Genomic DNA, 18,125 nt, shown 5'->3' with positions numbered 1-18,125 from the left:
AGGTGATGTTAACATATGTGTGATGTTTTGTTTGCCCCCAGCATGTCTTTTAGTATTTGAGTTTGACCAGCTGTATAGCAGCACTGTGGTGGTTTGGATGCCCAAATGCATTTTATTAGTTTTGTGTGTTTTATAATGAACTTTTAATGTGAAAGATCTTTTCTTAATTTGTAGCTCTGTCCTTAGAAAATTCCATTTGACACATGTCATGCTGCATAGATAGATAGCTTTTTAAGGGCTGTGGTATAGTGCAGTCTTGACCACAGGCCTGGATTCAAACCTGTCTCTGCTACTCACTAGACCGTTAACCTTTGGGTAAGTTACATATCTGAGTCTTCCGTTTTTCATCTATAAGATGGAGATAAAAGAAAAGTACCCATCTCATAGGTTTGTTGTGAGAATTAAATGAATTAAGAGCCATAAAATGCTTAGAAGGCTGTCTTGCACAGAGAGTTTAATAAATGTTAGCTGTTGTTATTATTATATTTATAGGTTTAACTACCAGTAAGCAAACCATGTAATGATTAAGAGCTATTAGAGAAGGGAAGCCTCCTGCATTTATATCAAGGATGTTTATCAGGATATTTGTATGCAGTGTGTGATTCACTTATAATTTTTTCTGGGCTCCCAAAGTTAAACTTGACACACAGCTGTTTTATATTTGGAGCTAGTTAATGTTTGAAGAGGCCTGATTTGGGGTTAACACTTTTACTTTATTTTTGTCTATGGTAAATTTTAAATTTCTTTTTATATTATGCTCACTATGTTAATTGTGGATTCATGATTTGGTAAGGGACACAGTTACTTAAACTAAAGATCATACTAGAAAAAAAATAGTTGGAGTAGAGAGGGTCTATCTGAACAATACACAAAGCACAAAAGCCACAGTAAAATACTTTTGACTATCTCAACATTTAAAATGTCTGTACAATGCAAGATACCACAAACAAATTAAAAGAAAAGCCATAAGATAGATAGATAGATATTTCCAACATATATAGAATTAGAAAAAAAAAAAAAAAACAAAACAAAACTACAAATAAAGGAGAAGAAAGAAGAACCAGAGAGGAAAATGGGCAAAGGATACTAGCAGATTATTCACAGAAGAAGAAATACAAATAAACATGTAAATATGCTTAACTTAATTTGTACTTAAGAAGACTAAAGTTAAAACAAGAGTGAAAAGCTATTTTATAACTTTAAATTGGCAAAATTACAAAGTCTTGGACCAAGGATAGTGAAAACAGATATTCTCATGGCTGGGAAGAATATAAATTGGAATAACTCTTTGTAAAGCAATTGTATATATGTAAGTAAACATGAAGATGAGGAGTAAGGGGAACCCTTGTGCAATGCTGGTGGGATGATAAACTGGTGCAGCCACTATGGAAAACAGTATAGAGGATCCTCAAAAAATTAAAATAGAACTAGCCTATGATCCAGCAATTCCATTTCTGGGAATATATCCAAAGAAAATGAAAACACTAAGTCAAAAAGATAACTGCACCCCAATGTTCATTGCAACATTATTTACACCAGTTAAGACATGGAAACAGCCTAAATGTCCATCAGTGGATGAGTGGATAAAGAAGTTGTGGTGTATACATATAGTGGAATATTATCCAGCTACAAAAAAATGAGGAAATCCAACCATTTGTAACAACATGGGCGGATCTTGAAGGTGTTATGTTAAGTGAAATAAGTCAGAGAAAGACAGATACTGTTTGATTTCACTTATATATGGACTCTAAAGAAAACAACAAACGAAAACTCAAACTCATTGAAGAAGAGATCAGACATGTGGTTGCCAGAAGCAGTGTGGGAGAGGGAATCAGAGGGAGGTGGAGGAGAGGCAGGGTGCAGATTTCTAGTTATAAGATAAATGAGGACTGGGGATGTAATGTATAGCATAATGACTATGGTTACCACTGCTGTATGATACATGGGAAAGTAGTTAAGAGAGTGAATCCTAAGAGTTCTCATCACAAGGAGAAAAATGTTTTTTCTTTTCTTTTTATTGTACCTATATCATGACTGTTAGCAAAACCTATTGTGATAATCATTTCATAATATATGTAAATCAAACTTGCTCTCTATGCTTTAAACTTATAGGATGATGTTTGTCAATTATTTCTTAATAAAACTGGAAAAAAACCCACAAAGATATGTGCATTCTGTCACATGCCAATTTCATAGAAAAACTTCCACATATGCACAGGAAACCATGTACAAGAATGTTCAACACAGCAAGATTTGCTATAGTGAAAATATGAAAACAACTTAAATATTTATTAATAGAGAAATATTTGCCATTGAGAAATACTGCAGGGGTAAGTTGGTTCCGTATTATTTTATAAATGATCTCCAGACATGGTTGAGTGAAAAAAAAGCAAGGTTCAGAAAAATATGTGTCATTTATTTAAAAACAAAACTAAACCAAGCTCACAAATTATGTATTTTTTAAAGTGTGCATACCAACCTGATAACAACTGTTGTCAATGGGAACAGGGATTGGTTTTTAACTTTTTCTGTACTGTTGGAATCTTTAAAAATAATTACATGTGTAATTAGACATAAACATTAAAAAAAATAAAGACCATACAAATGCTTTTAAGTGTCTGGTTTACCAATTTAAGCTTCTTTTCTAGTATTTATAATGGATAGCCAGAATTTCTCGATAATACAGTAAAAAATGGGACACTTTGTAGGGTTTTGGATTTTTCTTATTTTGTTTTGCTTTTTGTTTTTGAGAGGTCGTGGGTTATAGTGGAAGAGTACAGGCTTTGGCATGCACACCTAGATCAGCCATTAGTTAAGACTTTAGCAGGTTCCTTAATCTCTCTGAGCTTCAAAAAAGTCTATTACTTACCTCGTTGAGTTGTATAAGGATTACATGTACTGGCTTTCCTCATTTCCCACCTCCTTTGGTCAGAGGAAATTGGTGTAGTGTGGTCTAAGATCAAAGATGGTCTTGTCTGGGTGATAAAATATGTCACCAGGACATACTGTATCCCTGCGTCAGGACATCTGAGTAAAGACGGAGGATGGTAAATAATTAATTTTAGAGGCCTATTAACATTTTAAACGAGTAAGCCATCTATTTGCACTTCACAGGATCAAATCAAATCATGCTAGTGATTTATAAATGATCTTGAACTTGAAGCTTCGAAACAGTTTACATGACAAGTTGTGTGGTTAACAGGGTTACTTTTCTTATCTCAGAGAACAAACAGTCTTAATTTAATTCAACATGTGTGCCAGCCAGCATCTGAATCTCAAGAGGCTTCAAAAACTAAAATGTTTCTCAGGAGGACTCTGGCAAGGGAGGAAAAAGCCAGATTTAAAGTTGAATATATGTATATACTGTGCTTTTCACATATACTGCTGTTGCTTTTATGTGTATCTATTAATATCATATGTAGTAGTTCATGTGAATATTTTCCCAGTGAGACTTGTTTATTCTAGTATAGGGATTCTGTATTAAATAATAATAATAAAATGAGTGGTCTAATTAATGTAGGTGGAAATTCTAGGCCCCTCAAGCAATAATTTCTAAATGAGACCCTTTATTTGATTGCAAAACAAACAAGCTAATACTTTGATGGTATTTATGCTTGGGAAGAGAGTTAAAAAGAAATAGTTCTGGACTTTCCCCATGTAAATTAGAGCCTCTTGAGTAATTAGCAGTTAATAAGTGAATGCTTCCTACAAGTTTAAAGGTTATAGCTGAAATGGGCATATGATTATGTATATTATTATATGTGTAGGGTTTATATAACCCAGGAATCCTTGAAGATAATCTGTAAGCATCCTTGGTTGGGCAAACAGAACTTTAAGTGAGTGGGGGTGGCTTTTGTAAGTTGGCCGCTTGGTGGTTTATTAGTGTTGAAAACCTACTGTCTTGGGGCGCCTGGGTGGCTCAGTCGGTTAAGCGTCCGACTTCGGCTCAGGTCACGATCTCACAGTCTGTGAGTTCGAGCCCCGCGTCGGGCTCTGGGCTGATGGCTCAGAGCCTGGAGCCTGCTTCTGATTCTGTGTCTCCCTCTCTCTCTGCCCCTCCCCCATTCATGCTCTGTCTCTCTCTGTCTCAAAAATAAATAAAAACGTTAAAAAAATAAAAAAAATAAAATAAAAATAAATAAAAAAAAAAAGAAAACCTACTGTCTTGTGAGTTTTGCAATGGCTGGGAGTGGTACATAGTAACAACTATAGTGCTAACAACAATAATAAAAATAATCGCTAATATTTATTGTGTACTTACTATGTGCCAAGCACTATGCCAAGATTATTACATATTTCATTTAATTCTCACTTTAAGCTTAGGTGAGGTACTATTCCCCAATTTTATAGAAAAGGGCAGAGAGATTAGGTAACTTACTTAAAATCAGAATTAATAAGTGCCAGTGCTAAAAATCAAATCCCAGTCAGCCTGACTTCAGAGTCCATGTTCTTAACCATTGCAAAACATTGCTGTGTCATTTTAATCTGTAGAATCAGTATGTAGCAGTATTGACATAATCATTAATGTGTTACTTTTTGTATATACCAAATATTTTCTAAAGAAGTAGTTCGTTATCAGATATATCATTCTGTTTTTTTTTTTATTTTTTAATATTTATTTATTTGAGAGAGAGACAGACAGAGCATGAGCAGGGGAGGGGCAGAGAGAGAGAGGGAGACACAGAATCCAAAGCAGGCTCCAGCCTCTGAGCTGTCAGCACAGAGCCTGACGCAGGGCTTGAACTCACGAACTGCGAGATTATGACCTGAGCCGAAGTCGGATGCTTAACCGACTGAGCCACCCAGGCAGCCCTAGATATATCATTCTTAGAATCATACACATTTTATAGCAGGAATGACTGTGGTATAAAGAGATTAAGCCATCAGCAGGGGGCAAGTAAACAGAACCAAGAAGTTTCTGATCCACAATTGCCTTCCTTTGCAAGGTTCATATAACAATCATACAGTGTTACATATATTTCACTTTGATTTTTCAGTGCAGCACGTTGAAGTTATAAGTGCTTATCTCAGAGAGTGATGGTATCTGAGCAAGACAGGACCTTGGCCTTTGTGTGGATTTCAGAACAATAGAGCCTCATTGGTACATGCTGGAAAACTTAATCCCGGGCATGTTGTAGGAATCACGGCAAAGCAGAAGAGGAAAAGCCAATCTGAAATGTTTTTCTTTTTCCAAGGAGGGCAGCTAAGGTGCCCAGATATCTTTGCCCTCTGGGGATGCAGGTGTGCAGTTTTTATTCTTTAATCATCACATAAATTAAAGCCTATTCCTTTGCATTTAAAAAATAATATAAAACGACACCCTGCATGTTTTATTGCCAGGCAAGAGCTTTGAACTTCTGTCTCATTGAAGTTTGATAAACTGCAAGGATCTTCCAGGGTTGGGTGGTGCACTTAACCACAGAGGGAACTTTGGACTGATAAGAGCTGCAGGTGAAGGAAACCACCGGGGAGTAGCGGTTAAAGAGAGCTCTTCGCTCTTGGCTTGTGAGAAATTCTCTGCACGGAGGAACTTTTCCCTGCCTTTCCTGGCTCTTCTTAAGCTGCTTCCCTTTACCCACAAATAAAAAGAGCACCAGGGCTTTCTGTTTCCACATTGTAAACTAGGAATAGGTGGGGTGAATATTTTGCAGTTCTTTATAAGAAATTTTGAAATTCGATGACAAATTCTGACTTCACACAAATGCTGATTGGCATGCACACACACGCACACACAGACACACACACATGTAAACCACATTTTTCAGATGATTTTGCTATCAACCGATGCACCTGCCTTTGTGCTGTATGTAAAATAAAGATCGTATTTACTCGAAAACGGATTACACAAAATGTTAATGATGAGGCAGTGTGGCGTGTTGTTATTGTTATTTTATGTACTATTATTAAAATCTGTAAACATCAGATTTGTAGATGAATGTTAAACAGATATAGGCCTTTTTCTTCTTTCTTTCTTCTTTCATTCTTCCTTCCTTCTTCCCCTCCCTCCTTTCTTCCTCCCCCCCCCCCCACCTTTTTTTGGTGCAAAGTAGTTTTCCAGAAAATCCCCTGCCCCAAACAGGACAAAAGTACTTTGATTCTAACTGCTCTGAAAATATTTCTCACTCAAAAGGCTTTCATATTGACATTTAGTCCCTGAAGCTAAGGAGGCGAAGCAGCAAGATTTTCAACTAAGTAAGAGCTCTTTCATTTTTACCGTCGAATCAAAACCAAAACCAAAATACCCCAATCCTGATTAGCCTTAGGTAGATCTAAGTTAAAAAAAAAAAAAAAAAAGCCTATCTAGTCCAAGGAAGGGATCTTTTTGTAAGACTACGGTAAGTGGGTAGAAAAAGGGAAGGAGAATACAAAGGTGACAGTGTCACTGATTTTAATGTGAGTTTGGCCTTTTTCTTCCCAATTTAATGTATATATTAAGGTAGAAAACAATGCCAGATATCAGCATGTATTATCTCTTCACTCTCAGTTTTGGCCATTTCTTGGAGAAATCGTTTTCCGGTTGGATGACCTGTTGCCTAAGCACTGATTTTGTTTTCACTTCTTTTTTGGAGGTGGGGGGCGAGGGAATGTTTGCAGTGCTTGATGGTTGTTAGCTTTGGGAAGTGCTCATATTGACAAAATAAGTCACAGAATGTAAACATGTCATTCATCTGGACACCAGGCCCATGCAAACGTGGTGAAACCTTAGGTCACCATGGTCAAATGAAGACTCTCCTGAATACAGCTTTGGTAGGTAAACTTACTTGCTTTATAAGTTTCACTGGACTGCCAGGACTTCAGGAATGTGGGTTTTTTGTTTTGTTTTGTTCTTTTGAGTTTATTTATTTATTTTTTGAGAGAGAGAGAGAGAGAGAGCACTTTCACACACACAAGCAGAAAAGGGGCAGAGAGAGACGGAGAGAATCCCAAGCAGTATCCATACTGTCTGTGCAGAGCTCAACGTGGGGCTTAATCTCGTGAACCGTGAGATCATGATCTGAGCCAAAATCAAGAATCAGACACTTGACCGACCGAGCCACCCAGGTGCCCCTTAACTAGAGATTCTTAAACTTCAGGGTACATAAGAAACACCAAGGTACTTGTTAAAAATTACTGGGCTCCTTGAAAAGTACAGCATAGAGAATGTTGTCAATAATATTGCAGTAACGTTGTATGGTGACTACCCTCACTGTGGTGAGCATTGAGTATATGTAGAAATGTCAAATCACTATGTTGTACATCTGAAACAAACATAACATTGTATGTCAGCTATACTGCAATTAAAAAAAACCAAACTTAAAAAAAAATTACTGGGCTCCAAGTAGAAATTTAAGGTCACTTAGTCTGGTATGGTGTCAGATTACAAATCTGCATTTTAACAGGGTATCTGAGGTGATTTCAGATCACGAAGTTGATTCACCATATTTTGAGAAAGGGTTAAATTATGTTTTTTCCCATACCTTCTTTATCAAGAAGAAAAGAGATGTAGATTAAATAACTATCCAAAATTAGGCTATAAAAGACAGAGCCATGATTCCAACCCAGGTCTGTCTAATTCTAATACATAAGCCCATGATTAATTCACACATTTTCTAGTCACAACAAATGCAGAAAACGTGATTTCTGATAAATTGAGCCACACAGATTTCATGGTCCTAAGGTTAATAACTTATACCATGTGGCATGTGGGTGGCTTAGTTGGTTGAGCATCCAACTCTTGATTTCTGCTCAGGCTGTGATCTCAGCGTCGTGGGATTGAGCCCTCATCAGGTTCTGCATTGAATGTGCCCCTCTCCCCCACTCATGCTTTCTCTCTCTCTCTCAAAAATAAAAATAAAAGTAAACAACAACAACAACAAAGTAACTTTTAAAGCATTACTGAAGTTTTCATTAAATTTCCTTAAACTTTTTCAGGGAACTTTTTTATTATTAAAGAATTGAGTTTTCTTTGCAAGCAGATCATCCATGTTTTGGGCATGGCATCACTACTCCCTGGATTAAGTTTCTGAGACATGCAGAAGTGGAAGAGGGTGGAAAGAGGCAGAAAGAAAAGAATGGTGTTAAATGGTGCTCAAGCTCCTCACTGTCATTAATGTCACTCTCATCACTGAAAAGAATGAAGGGTTGATATTACTACTAATAGCCAAGGGGTGCTTGGGTGGCTCAGTCAGTTAGGCGTCCGACTCTTGATTTCAGCTCAGGTCATGGTCTCGTGGTTGGTGGGTTTGAGCCCCACGTCAGACTGTACTGGCAGTGCAAAGAGAGCCTGCTTGGGATTCTCTTTCTGCCTTTCCCCGTCTCTCTCTCTCTCTCTCTCTCAAAATAGATAAATAAACTTTAAAAAATTTTAAAAATACTAATAGCCAATCAGATGGCAATAGGTCACGTTCTACATTGTCTCCCATCCTACCCTGTGAGACCTTAGCTTAGTTAGGGCCAACAAATTTGGTTTGCCTATTCCAGTCTACTTTCTAGGGCAGAGCCAACATCTTGATGGACTTTTATGGCCTCCTAGTAGGACTAGGACGACTCATTTTCTATGTCTCTCACTTTCTCTTTTTATCTTCATTTTTCTTTCAGCCCAGCGACATGTCCTCACGTACATGGAAGATGCAGTGTGCCAACTGCTAGAGAACAAGGAAGATATTAGCCAGTACGGCATTGCCAGGTTCTTCACTGAATAGTAAGTACCTGAGTGCTTTGTCAATAGGGTGAGCCCAGAGAAGGCCCTTGGAAGCGGGCAAGGTACAGGAAGAATAGAGCAGGAAATTGTTGATTATGCAGTGGCAGTGAATGCTTGGTTTTGGCAGGTCGGCTGAGGGCTGCCCAAACATGTTTTGGAATATGCCTTTGGTGCAGCTAGTTTTGTCCAGTGGTTAAGTCTCATGAGTGGTCATGACTATCGTAGCTCAAGAACTAATTGATCAGTTAGATCTGTTTCTTTAAGTCCCTCTTATAATTTTTAACTTTCTCCATTATTCAGAATACTCCGTCTTGATTGCCTGTAGTCAGTGTTCCTTTAGCCCGTGTTTTTTTGTAGCTGGCCTTTCTCATGGAAACGCTTGGGATGGTTTCCCTCTGCAGTTTTCTTCCTACAGGATGCTGTGTCAATCAGCTAATGATTTAAGAGTATTTATAGAGGCAGAAGAGCTTTCATAGTTTATGTCTTTGAAAGGTTGTGTTTCTTTGTAAAGCATGCTTGGAGTGTGTAAAAGTCAAAATGATTACTGCTTTTTTAATATCACAGAACTGTTTTTAGGCTGAAAGAGAATCCATTTTAAATACCTTGGTCTTCATGAAAGGATGTGCTAAAGAAATAGAAAATGTTATTTTTATTTCCAAAATGCCATCACATATTTGTCTAATAATTTGGATTCTCCTTCCCTTTTTTATGGTTTGCTGGGAGTCTTCTAAGGAAGAGTAGCCTCTAACAGGCTTCTATTTCAGAGGAATCATGAGCTCAAGTCCATCCTCCTTGAAAACAGATTTTTTTCCTTTCTGTGCTCCAGAGCCTCTTTGAAGATCAGACAGCTTTTCTCACAGCCTAACAGCCTGGTTTACTGTTAGGGGAATTCTTGACTCTCCCTAGCTCTTTTGCCAAGCTATAGGCCTTTCAAATAAAATCTAGATGTCTTATGGATTGGAATTTCAAGTCCCCAGGAAAAAGAGGCTCTGTAGGCACAGAGCTGGTCCCTTCTCCCAGTCCTCTAAAGGAGGATCAAGAAAGGAATTTTCCTTGTTCCCATGGTGTGGGCTGAAGCAAATGAGGTGGGCAGGGAATAAAGACTGAGATTGAATAGCTTTGCTTGCTCTTACAGAACTGACAAGCCTACGGGTCAAGTTTCTAGGCCATTTAATCTGTACCAGCACTCCTGAGACTTCTTGCCAAGTGAAATATGATTCTTCTGGGGGCAATGCTTCTTCCTGTTTTGTTTTGTTTTGTTTTGTTTTGTTTTTCCCCATTTTACTCTACCTTCCTCCTCACCCCCACCATCTCCTGTATAAGTCTTTTTCCTGCCACGTTGGTTCCCTGAGGGCAGGCATCATGTCCTCCTCATCTTTGTGTTCCTAGTGCCTGGCATGATGTTTAGCACATAATAGACAGTAGGTGAATATTTGTTGAATACACAGCTGTATCTATATTTTAAGTTATTGCATACTATTTACTCTTATTCTTGATCATAATAAGTAATAAGGACTTTCTCTTGCTTTTTCTCTCTATTTTGTTGATTCTTTTTGATAAAGCTCTCTATTCTGCCATATAAGAAGCTGTATACCGTACATGTAGCACTCCAAAAGTGAACCCAGCTGGTCTCTATAACTGATACTGAACTCTGTAGAGCAAATAGTAGAGCTTATAACTGTTTCAAAATGCTATCGAATGCTATTAACTATAGCTTTTATCCACCAGTACACTGTTGAAAAATATATTAAGATTTTCCATAGCACTGATAGAAATCTAGCTGCTAAGTAAGCTGTTTCTTGCCCTCAGGAAACTAAAACTTACAAGATGTGTGTGAGTGGCACACACCTGACACTTTTCAGAAATCATATTGGCCCAAGGCAAGTTATTTTGAGAAATGAACTAGCGTCAAAGCTCCAAACTCTTGGGGCACCTGGGTGGCTCAGTTGCTTAAGTGTCTGACTCTTGGTTTCGGCTCAGGTCATGATCTCACAGTTTGTGGGATCAAGCCCCACATTGGGCTCTGTGCTCATAGTATGGAAACTGCTTGGGAATCTCTCTCTCCTCCACTCTCTCTGCCCTTTCGCCTCTCGTGCTCTGTCTCTCAAAATAAATAAATAAACTAAAAACAAAAACGAGCCAAAAAATCTTAAAACCAAAAAACAAACAAAAAACTTGAAAGGTGCAGACATACGATGAAATTGAAGGTGGTATTTGGTAGACAAGGAGACCTGGGTGGTAAAAGCTCCTGATTTTCTTTGATTATGAATTTTATTTATCCAGTGAAAATCCTTCTTCCTTAGGCCTCGGTTTTGTACCAATTCGTAGCAGTATAATGTAGGGAAAAGAGCAGTGCCCTAGGAAGAAGAGTTCCTTATTCTTAACAGTCCTCACTCTATAATCTTGGGCAATTTCTGCATTTTCTGGGCTTCAGTTGCCACAGCTATGATATAGGTATAATAAAATCTGTTGTTCTAATAATAATAACAATGTAGCAATTATACACTATAATGAGCAGTTTTTAATGAAACTCGTATTATGTCTCAGCCACTATAATTCTTTGAAGTAGGTACTATTATTATCACCTCTGTTTTATAGATAAGGAAACCAAGGCTCATAAAGGTTAAAATAGCTTCTTTAAATTCACAAGCTAGTAAGTGACAGAGTTGGGATCACAAACTCGTAAGTGACAGCGTTGGGAATCAAGTCTCGTCTGGAGTATTTCAAAGGCTACTATTCTCTACTGCCTCTAAGTCACTATCCTGCCTAACATTGCTAGAGACCTACCCAGATCGTTTTTGGAGGTCTCTTCTAGCTATAGTTTCCAAATTCTTTGAAATTTCCTTTATGAACTATACTCCACAAAGGTTATCACATAACCTTGTCTGTTGACCTTAGCTCATTGCCATTTAAATGTTTAGTATTGGCCTTCTTAGGGGATACAATTGGAACTGGCTCCAAATAATAGGAAGCAGGATTTTTTAGAAAATACGTTAACAGTACACTTCCATCTCTCGGTTTCAAGTTCATACCTTGGGATTTTCGTGCACTTAATGATGGATGATTTACCTATAAACAATGATAAAAGTACTCTTTCAAATTGTTTTTGGAATGCTTTTCTGTTGATTTTCTTCTGTGGGTCTGCTTGTCTTCTCACCTGCGCTGTCTGTCATTCCTCAGTTGGTGGTGTTTTCCAACAAATCCATGATTGTTCCAGCAAATCTGCGTAAGCTGCAAAACACAAGGAGCTAAGCTGTACTGTGTGTGTATGTCTGTAAGACTGTGAGCTCTTTAGATCATATTCCTCTGGACACTCTTGAAAGAAGGATACTAAATCCCAGAGGATTTTCTTTTATGTCGTATGCAACCTCTACCTCTGAATGTTGTCTTTCAACCAGTGGAAGGTAAAAGGAATTAATAGCAAGAGGTGCCACTCTAAGAATAGACCAAGTGTCAGCGTGGGGTCAGGACCTCTGAAGAAGTACATCCAAGAAAATGAGGCCAGAGTAGCTGTAACTTAGAAACCACAGCAGAGTGTGACCAGGTTCTTGTGGTAAAGATAAAATGAGAAATGTGGTTTTTCAAGACACTGGAAAATAATGATGAGAGAAAACCAGGCTGAAATCTGAGAATTCCTATCAGGATTGGGAACTATTCTTCACAGGCTAAATTGATAGTTACAACACTGTGGCATCAGGGAGCTTGACCTCCACATACTAATATAGAAAAGAATGATGCTCTGTGGTCTTGGTTGGTGGGCCCAGGAGGGCTCTTTCTTATGATCAAGTGTCTTGTTTTTGTTTCTTTTTCAATGATGGTTTTAGCTTCTTGGGGACGCTTTCATGATGACTGTTTTGGTTGCAAGTACACAGATTACCTTCATTGATAGAGGTTTATTTTAAGGCTATGTAAGAATATAAGACAGCATGCACCCATGAATTCATTCCATAATTATTTTTGAGTACTTACTATGCACCTATGTGTAGTAGGCAGTGGAGCTGTAGTAGTGAGCAAGATAAATAAGGTGATTCTTGTCATGGACCTAAGGGGTTAGTGAGGGAGATAGTCAATGAATAAGCAAACTGATGAGGACAATAGCAAAAGCTGATAGGTAATAAATACTTGCTGTGTGCTAGGTGCTGTTCGAAGCATTTCAAAGGTATTATTTCATTGAATTCTCCCAATACTATGAGCTGGGGTTTTAATATTCTCTTCATTTTTTTCCACATCAGGCAACGCAGGTGCACAAAAGTAACGTTCCCAAGGTTACACAGCTGATGGCCACATCAAGGCAAATAACACGGAAGTCACTAGGGTGATGTGATATACAGGATAGCCAGGAAGACCTCTTGGAAATGGCATTTGAGGGCTTCTCCCAGGGATGATTGGCTCATCGCATTGAAGAGCCAATAAGTTATGTCTGTTCAGGTGACTCGCCTTCTTTTTGTCTACCTTTGTTATCTAAGCTTTCCAAAAAAATCATTTGATTGATTGTATTTCCTGCTACCCAGAATGGAATAACCGTAATAGGCAGTGATCCGGGAAAAGCCACGTTACAAGTAATTGGCTTCCCTATGCATCAATCATTTATCATAAGGGAAAGTAATAAAATAATTAGACATAAAAGTTACCTGTGTTGTCTAATATGTAATAGAAATATGAAGATTGAAATCTTAGTGTTTAGAAAAAGAGCATTAATAATTATATCTTGATATATATTAATCATCAGAATTCACTTGGCAATTTGCATACCTCTTTTTATATACTCTTGCAGTAAAAAGCACTGGCATCAAATCCTCCCTTCTTTATTGTTTTGATTAGAATAAATCCGTGAAATGTGAACACTAATTCACTCCTGGAGACAAAAAGGAAGTTCCAAGAGTGCATATTCCTAAATCACTTAAAATGTAACTCTAACGAAAACAACCCATGATTATAAAATATGTATTGTTTCTTCCTTTTTTAAACAGGTGCTCTAAGCCCTATGAAAGATGACCCACTTCTCTCCTAGGTAATCTAGAACAGTCAGAGTATAAGCTTGCAGTTCTAAAGTTGGCAGATTTTTTAAGATTATCCATCATCCAGGATTTAAGTAATGTTTTGGGTTCTTCTTGTGCCCATGGTAACAAAGGAGCAGTTTTGGAGCAACAAGAAACACATCAGAACAAATCAGGACTTCATGGATTTCCAGGTTCATAGCTTTGAATGAGGGATGGACTTGAGACTTCTCTGGGCCATTTCTGCTCCATGTTTTCCCTTCTTATTGTTGTTAAATTGAGCCAAATGTGCTGTGGTGAAGTAATGGTGACTAATCCTATTATAGGCTTCTTCAAAAGGGTATTGCTTCTCCCTGCAAACCACCCCCCCCCCCCCATCTTTTTTCCATAGTTCAGTTCTTAGCTGGAGTTGACACACTATAACAGAAAATGACCCATTTCTCATTGTCAGCATCTGGATTCTCACAGACTGAGATAATTGCCAAGAATAGATTTTGCCTTGAGCTGGAGCAATCCTGTCCTCACTGTTATTGGCTCAGGCGCTTCTGTTAAGATGTCATTTGTAAAACCTATAGAGGATTCTGGTTCTTTTCTATGTTACCAGGGGTATCCTATAGCAGAAGTACTCCAGAGAGACATAGTGGTGAGTAGAGAGTCACCAAAATCGATTTTGAAACTTAAAAATCCAGGTTCATCAAGGATATAAGCAGCTGCTTACTTGCTTAGAATCCATCACTCTCTTCAGTCCCTTCATGTTTTGATTACAGGAAAACCATCCAGCAGCACTTGACCTGGTAACTGAGGAAGCCATTTCACAGCCCACTGGTCCCCTGACTCATTTAGAAGTCAGAGTCAAACGTTGTGGAAGTAATAATTGGGCCCAGATTCTCCCTGTCAGGAGAGACCTTACTTGCCCACCTCTTCCCTTCTGCAAGTTAAGAGAAACTTAGCTGTTGTGAAACCATTCAGTAAGAGGAAATGAAGGAACTCCATCCTTGGCTGAAGTATTCTCAAGAACAAGTGATATTATTTCTGTTTTCATGGCAGCTGCTTTTATAGCTAGCTAGTATAAAATTTAGGTATAATTTTCTACCCAAAAATATTTCCCCTTAGAGAAATTACTTGACTTATTTTAATCTATAAGTAATACAAAGAATCTTTACTTGGTCCAATCCACGTGCTGATCTTTCTTCTTATTCCACCGCTCTGATAATTCCCTGAGTCCCTCTCTGGAAATCAGGTAGACACACACAAATCTGAATGAACAGATCAGTAGTGCTATTAGAAATGTGAAATAGCTCATCAGAAGTCAAGAAACTTTAGTTCATCAACAGCAGAACCATTTAAATTCAACAGCGTTTCTAATTTCTTCCATAATTTGCTTAGAACTCTAGAAGATCTGTGGTGCTGGCAGCACAGGCCTGGCACAAGAGCAGGAAAGAATGACACATTCTGGCACCTTTAGCCAGAAGGTCTTTAATGAACTGGGATGGGGGTGGAGGGGATGGAAGGGAAGGCGGAGGGACAGTGAGGATTTTGGCAGCCACACAAAGATTCTTCTTCCCTGAGAAAAGTGAAATGAAAGTCAAATGAAGCTTCTCTCTGTTACTATGATTTGCTAAGATGTTTGTCTGTCTCTTGCTTCCAGCCCCATGGCAGGTGCATCTTTACAGTCAGTGACTTCCCCACAAAACAAATTGTTTCTCAGGATCCCTCAACAGGGGTCATGTCCAACCAATTTCCTGCCGAAGGCCATAACTGTGATTCCTTCCTTCAACTATCAGATGCAGTCTGACCAGCACAGTGGAAACCATCTTACCAGAAAATGTCACGAGCATGTACATTTACGTTAGGGACACGTTGACCTGAGTTCTGGCTGAGTTCTGGGGCTGCGACAGTCAGTAATGCTGTTTCTGGGGTGGCCAGAGAAGCAGCCTTGAGTTCATCCCTTTGTCATTAAATAACATCAACAGCAAATGTCTTTGTTAATGTCCTCGTGTTATATTTTCCAGGTCGAGATCATGCTAGGGATAATAATACCTATCTCACAGGGTTGTTGTACAAATGAAGTAAAATGACATGTATAAAATGGCTGGCTATCTAGAATTCATTCTTATTTTCAAATGGTCTTAGAATTGAAGATTTTGAGGACTTTTTAGTCTCTCTTGTCTTCTGTAATACCTCTTGCTTACTCTGCCTTTTGTGTGCTTTTTTGGAGATTAAAGACATTTGATGATTTTCTGCATCACCATTAGCCATTTAGTGTTAGCCACTTTACTCATCATTTGGTTCATTCAGAGAAAGGTCTAGGAAAGCTTTTCTGTCTTCCCTTTTCCCACCACTAAGCCATTTTCTCACTTCCTGGCTATACCCTCTTCTCTCTGGCTGCCAAGATGAAAAACTTCAAGGTGTAATAGGAGACCTGAGCTAGTCAAGTCTATCCAACTTGCATTGTTCCTACTCTAAGCTCTAGCGGTACAGGGATGTGCTCAGGGTAATGAAAAGCAGACGTTCTCTGCTGAGGTCATGGCTCCTCATGCTGGCAGCCTGCTGCAGGAAGCTGTTTATCTGTGCTTGCTGAGCCAAACTCCAGCCTCCCAACAGTTGGAATGTATTGAGAAACCACAGAGCCCAAAGAGACAACGTTACACAGGCAGTTCCAGGCAGGGAGAGTATATTTACACCATACAAGCCATACAAGCTACAGTTTACATGTGTGGGGATAATTGCTCATCTGCACACTCTCAAACTGCACCTTCTATGCAATATATATGCCCTCTCAAGGGGGTTTAACCAGGAGAATTGTACTGCTATATCCAAAATGCCCCAAACACCTACTATATAGTACTTGCCATAAGGAAAAAGAGGTATTATAGAAAATTTGATGTAAAAACCACCTTTTTAAGGTAGTGTTTTTTCTGAGTCAAATTTGATGCTTAGAATCTTGAACCATACAGACCCCGTCTCTAAAGCATCCCATAACATTGTTCCTTGCATGGTTTTTCCAACTACATGTTTTTCTTATCTCTTTACCAAAACATCAAGTATCTTTATAGTTTCAAATGTGACTGTAAGATATGGTCCCTTGCCTAGAAGGGGATGTAATCTGCTTAAGGAGATAATGCTTACTGATTAGCAAACAATTAGAGAGCCATTTCAAGACCTTATACAATGGCACTAAGTTGTGCTCCGAGGTCTGAGAATAAGGAGAAATAATGGGTACTAGAGAAGTTAAATGAGGCATCATAGAAGAGTGTGTCTTGACTTGTGTGATTGTTAATTTTATATGTCATCTTGATTAGGCTAGGGTATGCCCAGACAGCTGGTAAAACATTATTTCTGAGTAGTCCTGTGAGGGTGTTTTCAGAAGAGATTAGCATTTGCATTGGTAGACTTTAAAGAAGATCCACTCGCATCAGTGTGGGTGGGCATCACCCTGTTCCTTGAGGACCTGATTAGAACAAAAAGGTAGAAGAAGAGTGAATTTTTTGTTTGGTTTTTTGTTTTTTGTTTTCGTTTGGCTTTAGCTGGGACATCCATTATCTCCCACCTTCGGACATCAGTGCCTTTGAATTTAGACTAGAACTTACATCATTGTCCCTCTGATTCTTGGGCCTTTGGACTCAGACTGGGACTTAACACCACTGACTCCCCTGGCTCTTAGGCTTACAGACTTGGATTGAATTACGCTACTGACTCACCTAGTTCCCCACATTGCTGATGGCAGATCATGGGCCTTCTCGGCTTCCATACTCACGTGAGCCAATTCCATAAAAACATAAGCTAACTCTCTTCTTGTATATACAGTTTACCCTTGACCAGCACAGGGTTAGGGATGTCAATCCCCATCACAGTCAAAAATCCATGTATAACTTTTGACTCCTTGAACAACTTTACTAATAGCCTACTGTTGACCAGAAGCCTAAACAGTTGATCACACAGTTGATTAACGTGTGTTTTGTATGTTATATTTACTATATTTTTACAATAAAGCTAGAGGAAAGAAAATGTTATTAAGAAAATCACAAAGAAGAGCAATTTCAGAGTACTGTACTATAAAAAATCTGTGTATAAGTTGACCAGCACAGTTCATATTTGTGTTGGCCAAGCATCAACTGTATGTATGTCTCTACTGCTGGTTCTGTTTTTCTGGAGAACACTGACTAATACAACCTGGAAAGGTGAATAGAATTTGGATAAGCAAACAAGAAAGAAATATTTTTTTTTTTAAATTTTTTTTTCAACGTTTTTTATTTATTTTTGGGACAGAGAGAGACAGAGCATGAACGGGGGAGGGGCAGAGAGAGAGGGAGACACAGAATCGGAAACAGGCTCCAGGCTCCGAGCCATCAGCCCAGAGCCTGACGCGGGGCTCGAACTCACGGACCGCGAGATCGTGACCTGGCTGAAGTCGGACGCTTAACCGACTGCGCCACCCAGGCGCCCCC

General features: G+C 38.7%; 1 protein-coding gene across 4 annotated transcripts in view; it reads left to right on the top strand.

Annotated features, from left to right (window-relative positions):
- CSTPP1 (centriolar satellite-associated tubulin polyglutamylase complex regulator 1) overlaps positions 1–18,125 on the top strand; it is a 196,918-nt gene that overhangs the window by 38,981 nt on the left and 139,812 nt on the right. For all 4 annotated transcript variants that reach the window (XM_078433438.2, XM_078433437.2, XM_078433440.2 and 1 more), the window contains exon 2: positions 8,578–8,680. In XM_078433438.2, the coding sequence (XP_078289564.1) occupies positions 8,578–8,680 (103 nt within the window). The remainder of the gene's footprint in view (positions 1–8,577; positions 8,681–18,125) is intronic.

Source organism: Panthera onca, chromosome D1, assembly GCF_046562875.1.
Source record: "Panthera onca isolate mPanOnc1 chromosome D1, mPanOnc1 haplotype 2, whole genome shotgun sequence".
NCBI lineage: Eukaryota > Metazoa > Chordata > Mammalia > Carnivora > Felidae > Panthera > Panthera onca.
Note: the sequence above shows the minus strand (reverse complement) of the source record. Positions and strands in the feature narration are given on the sequence as shown.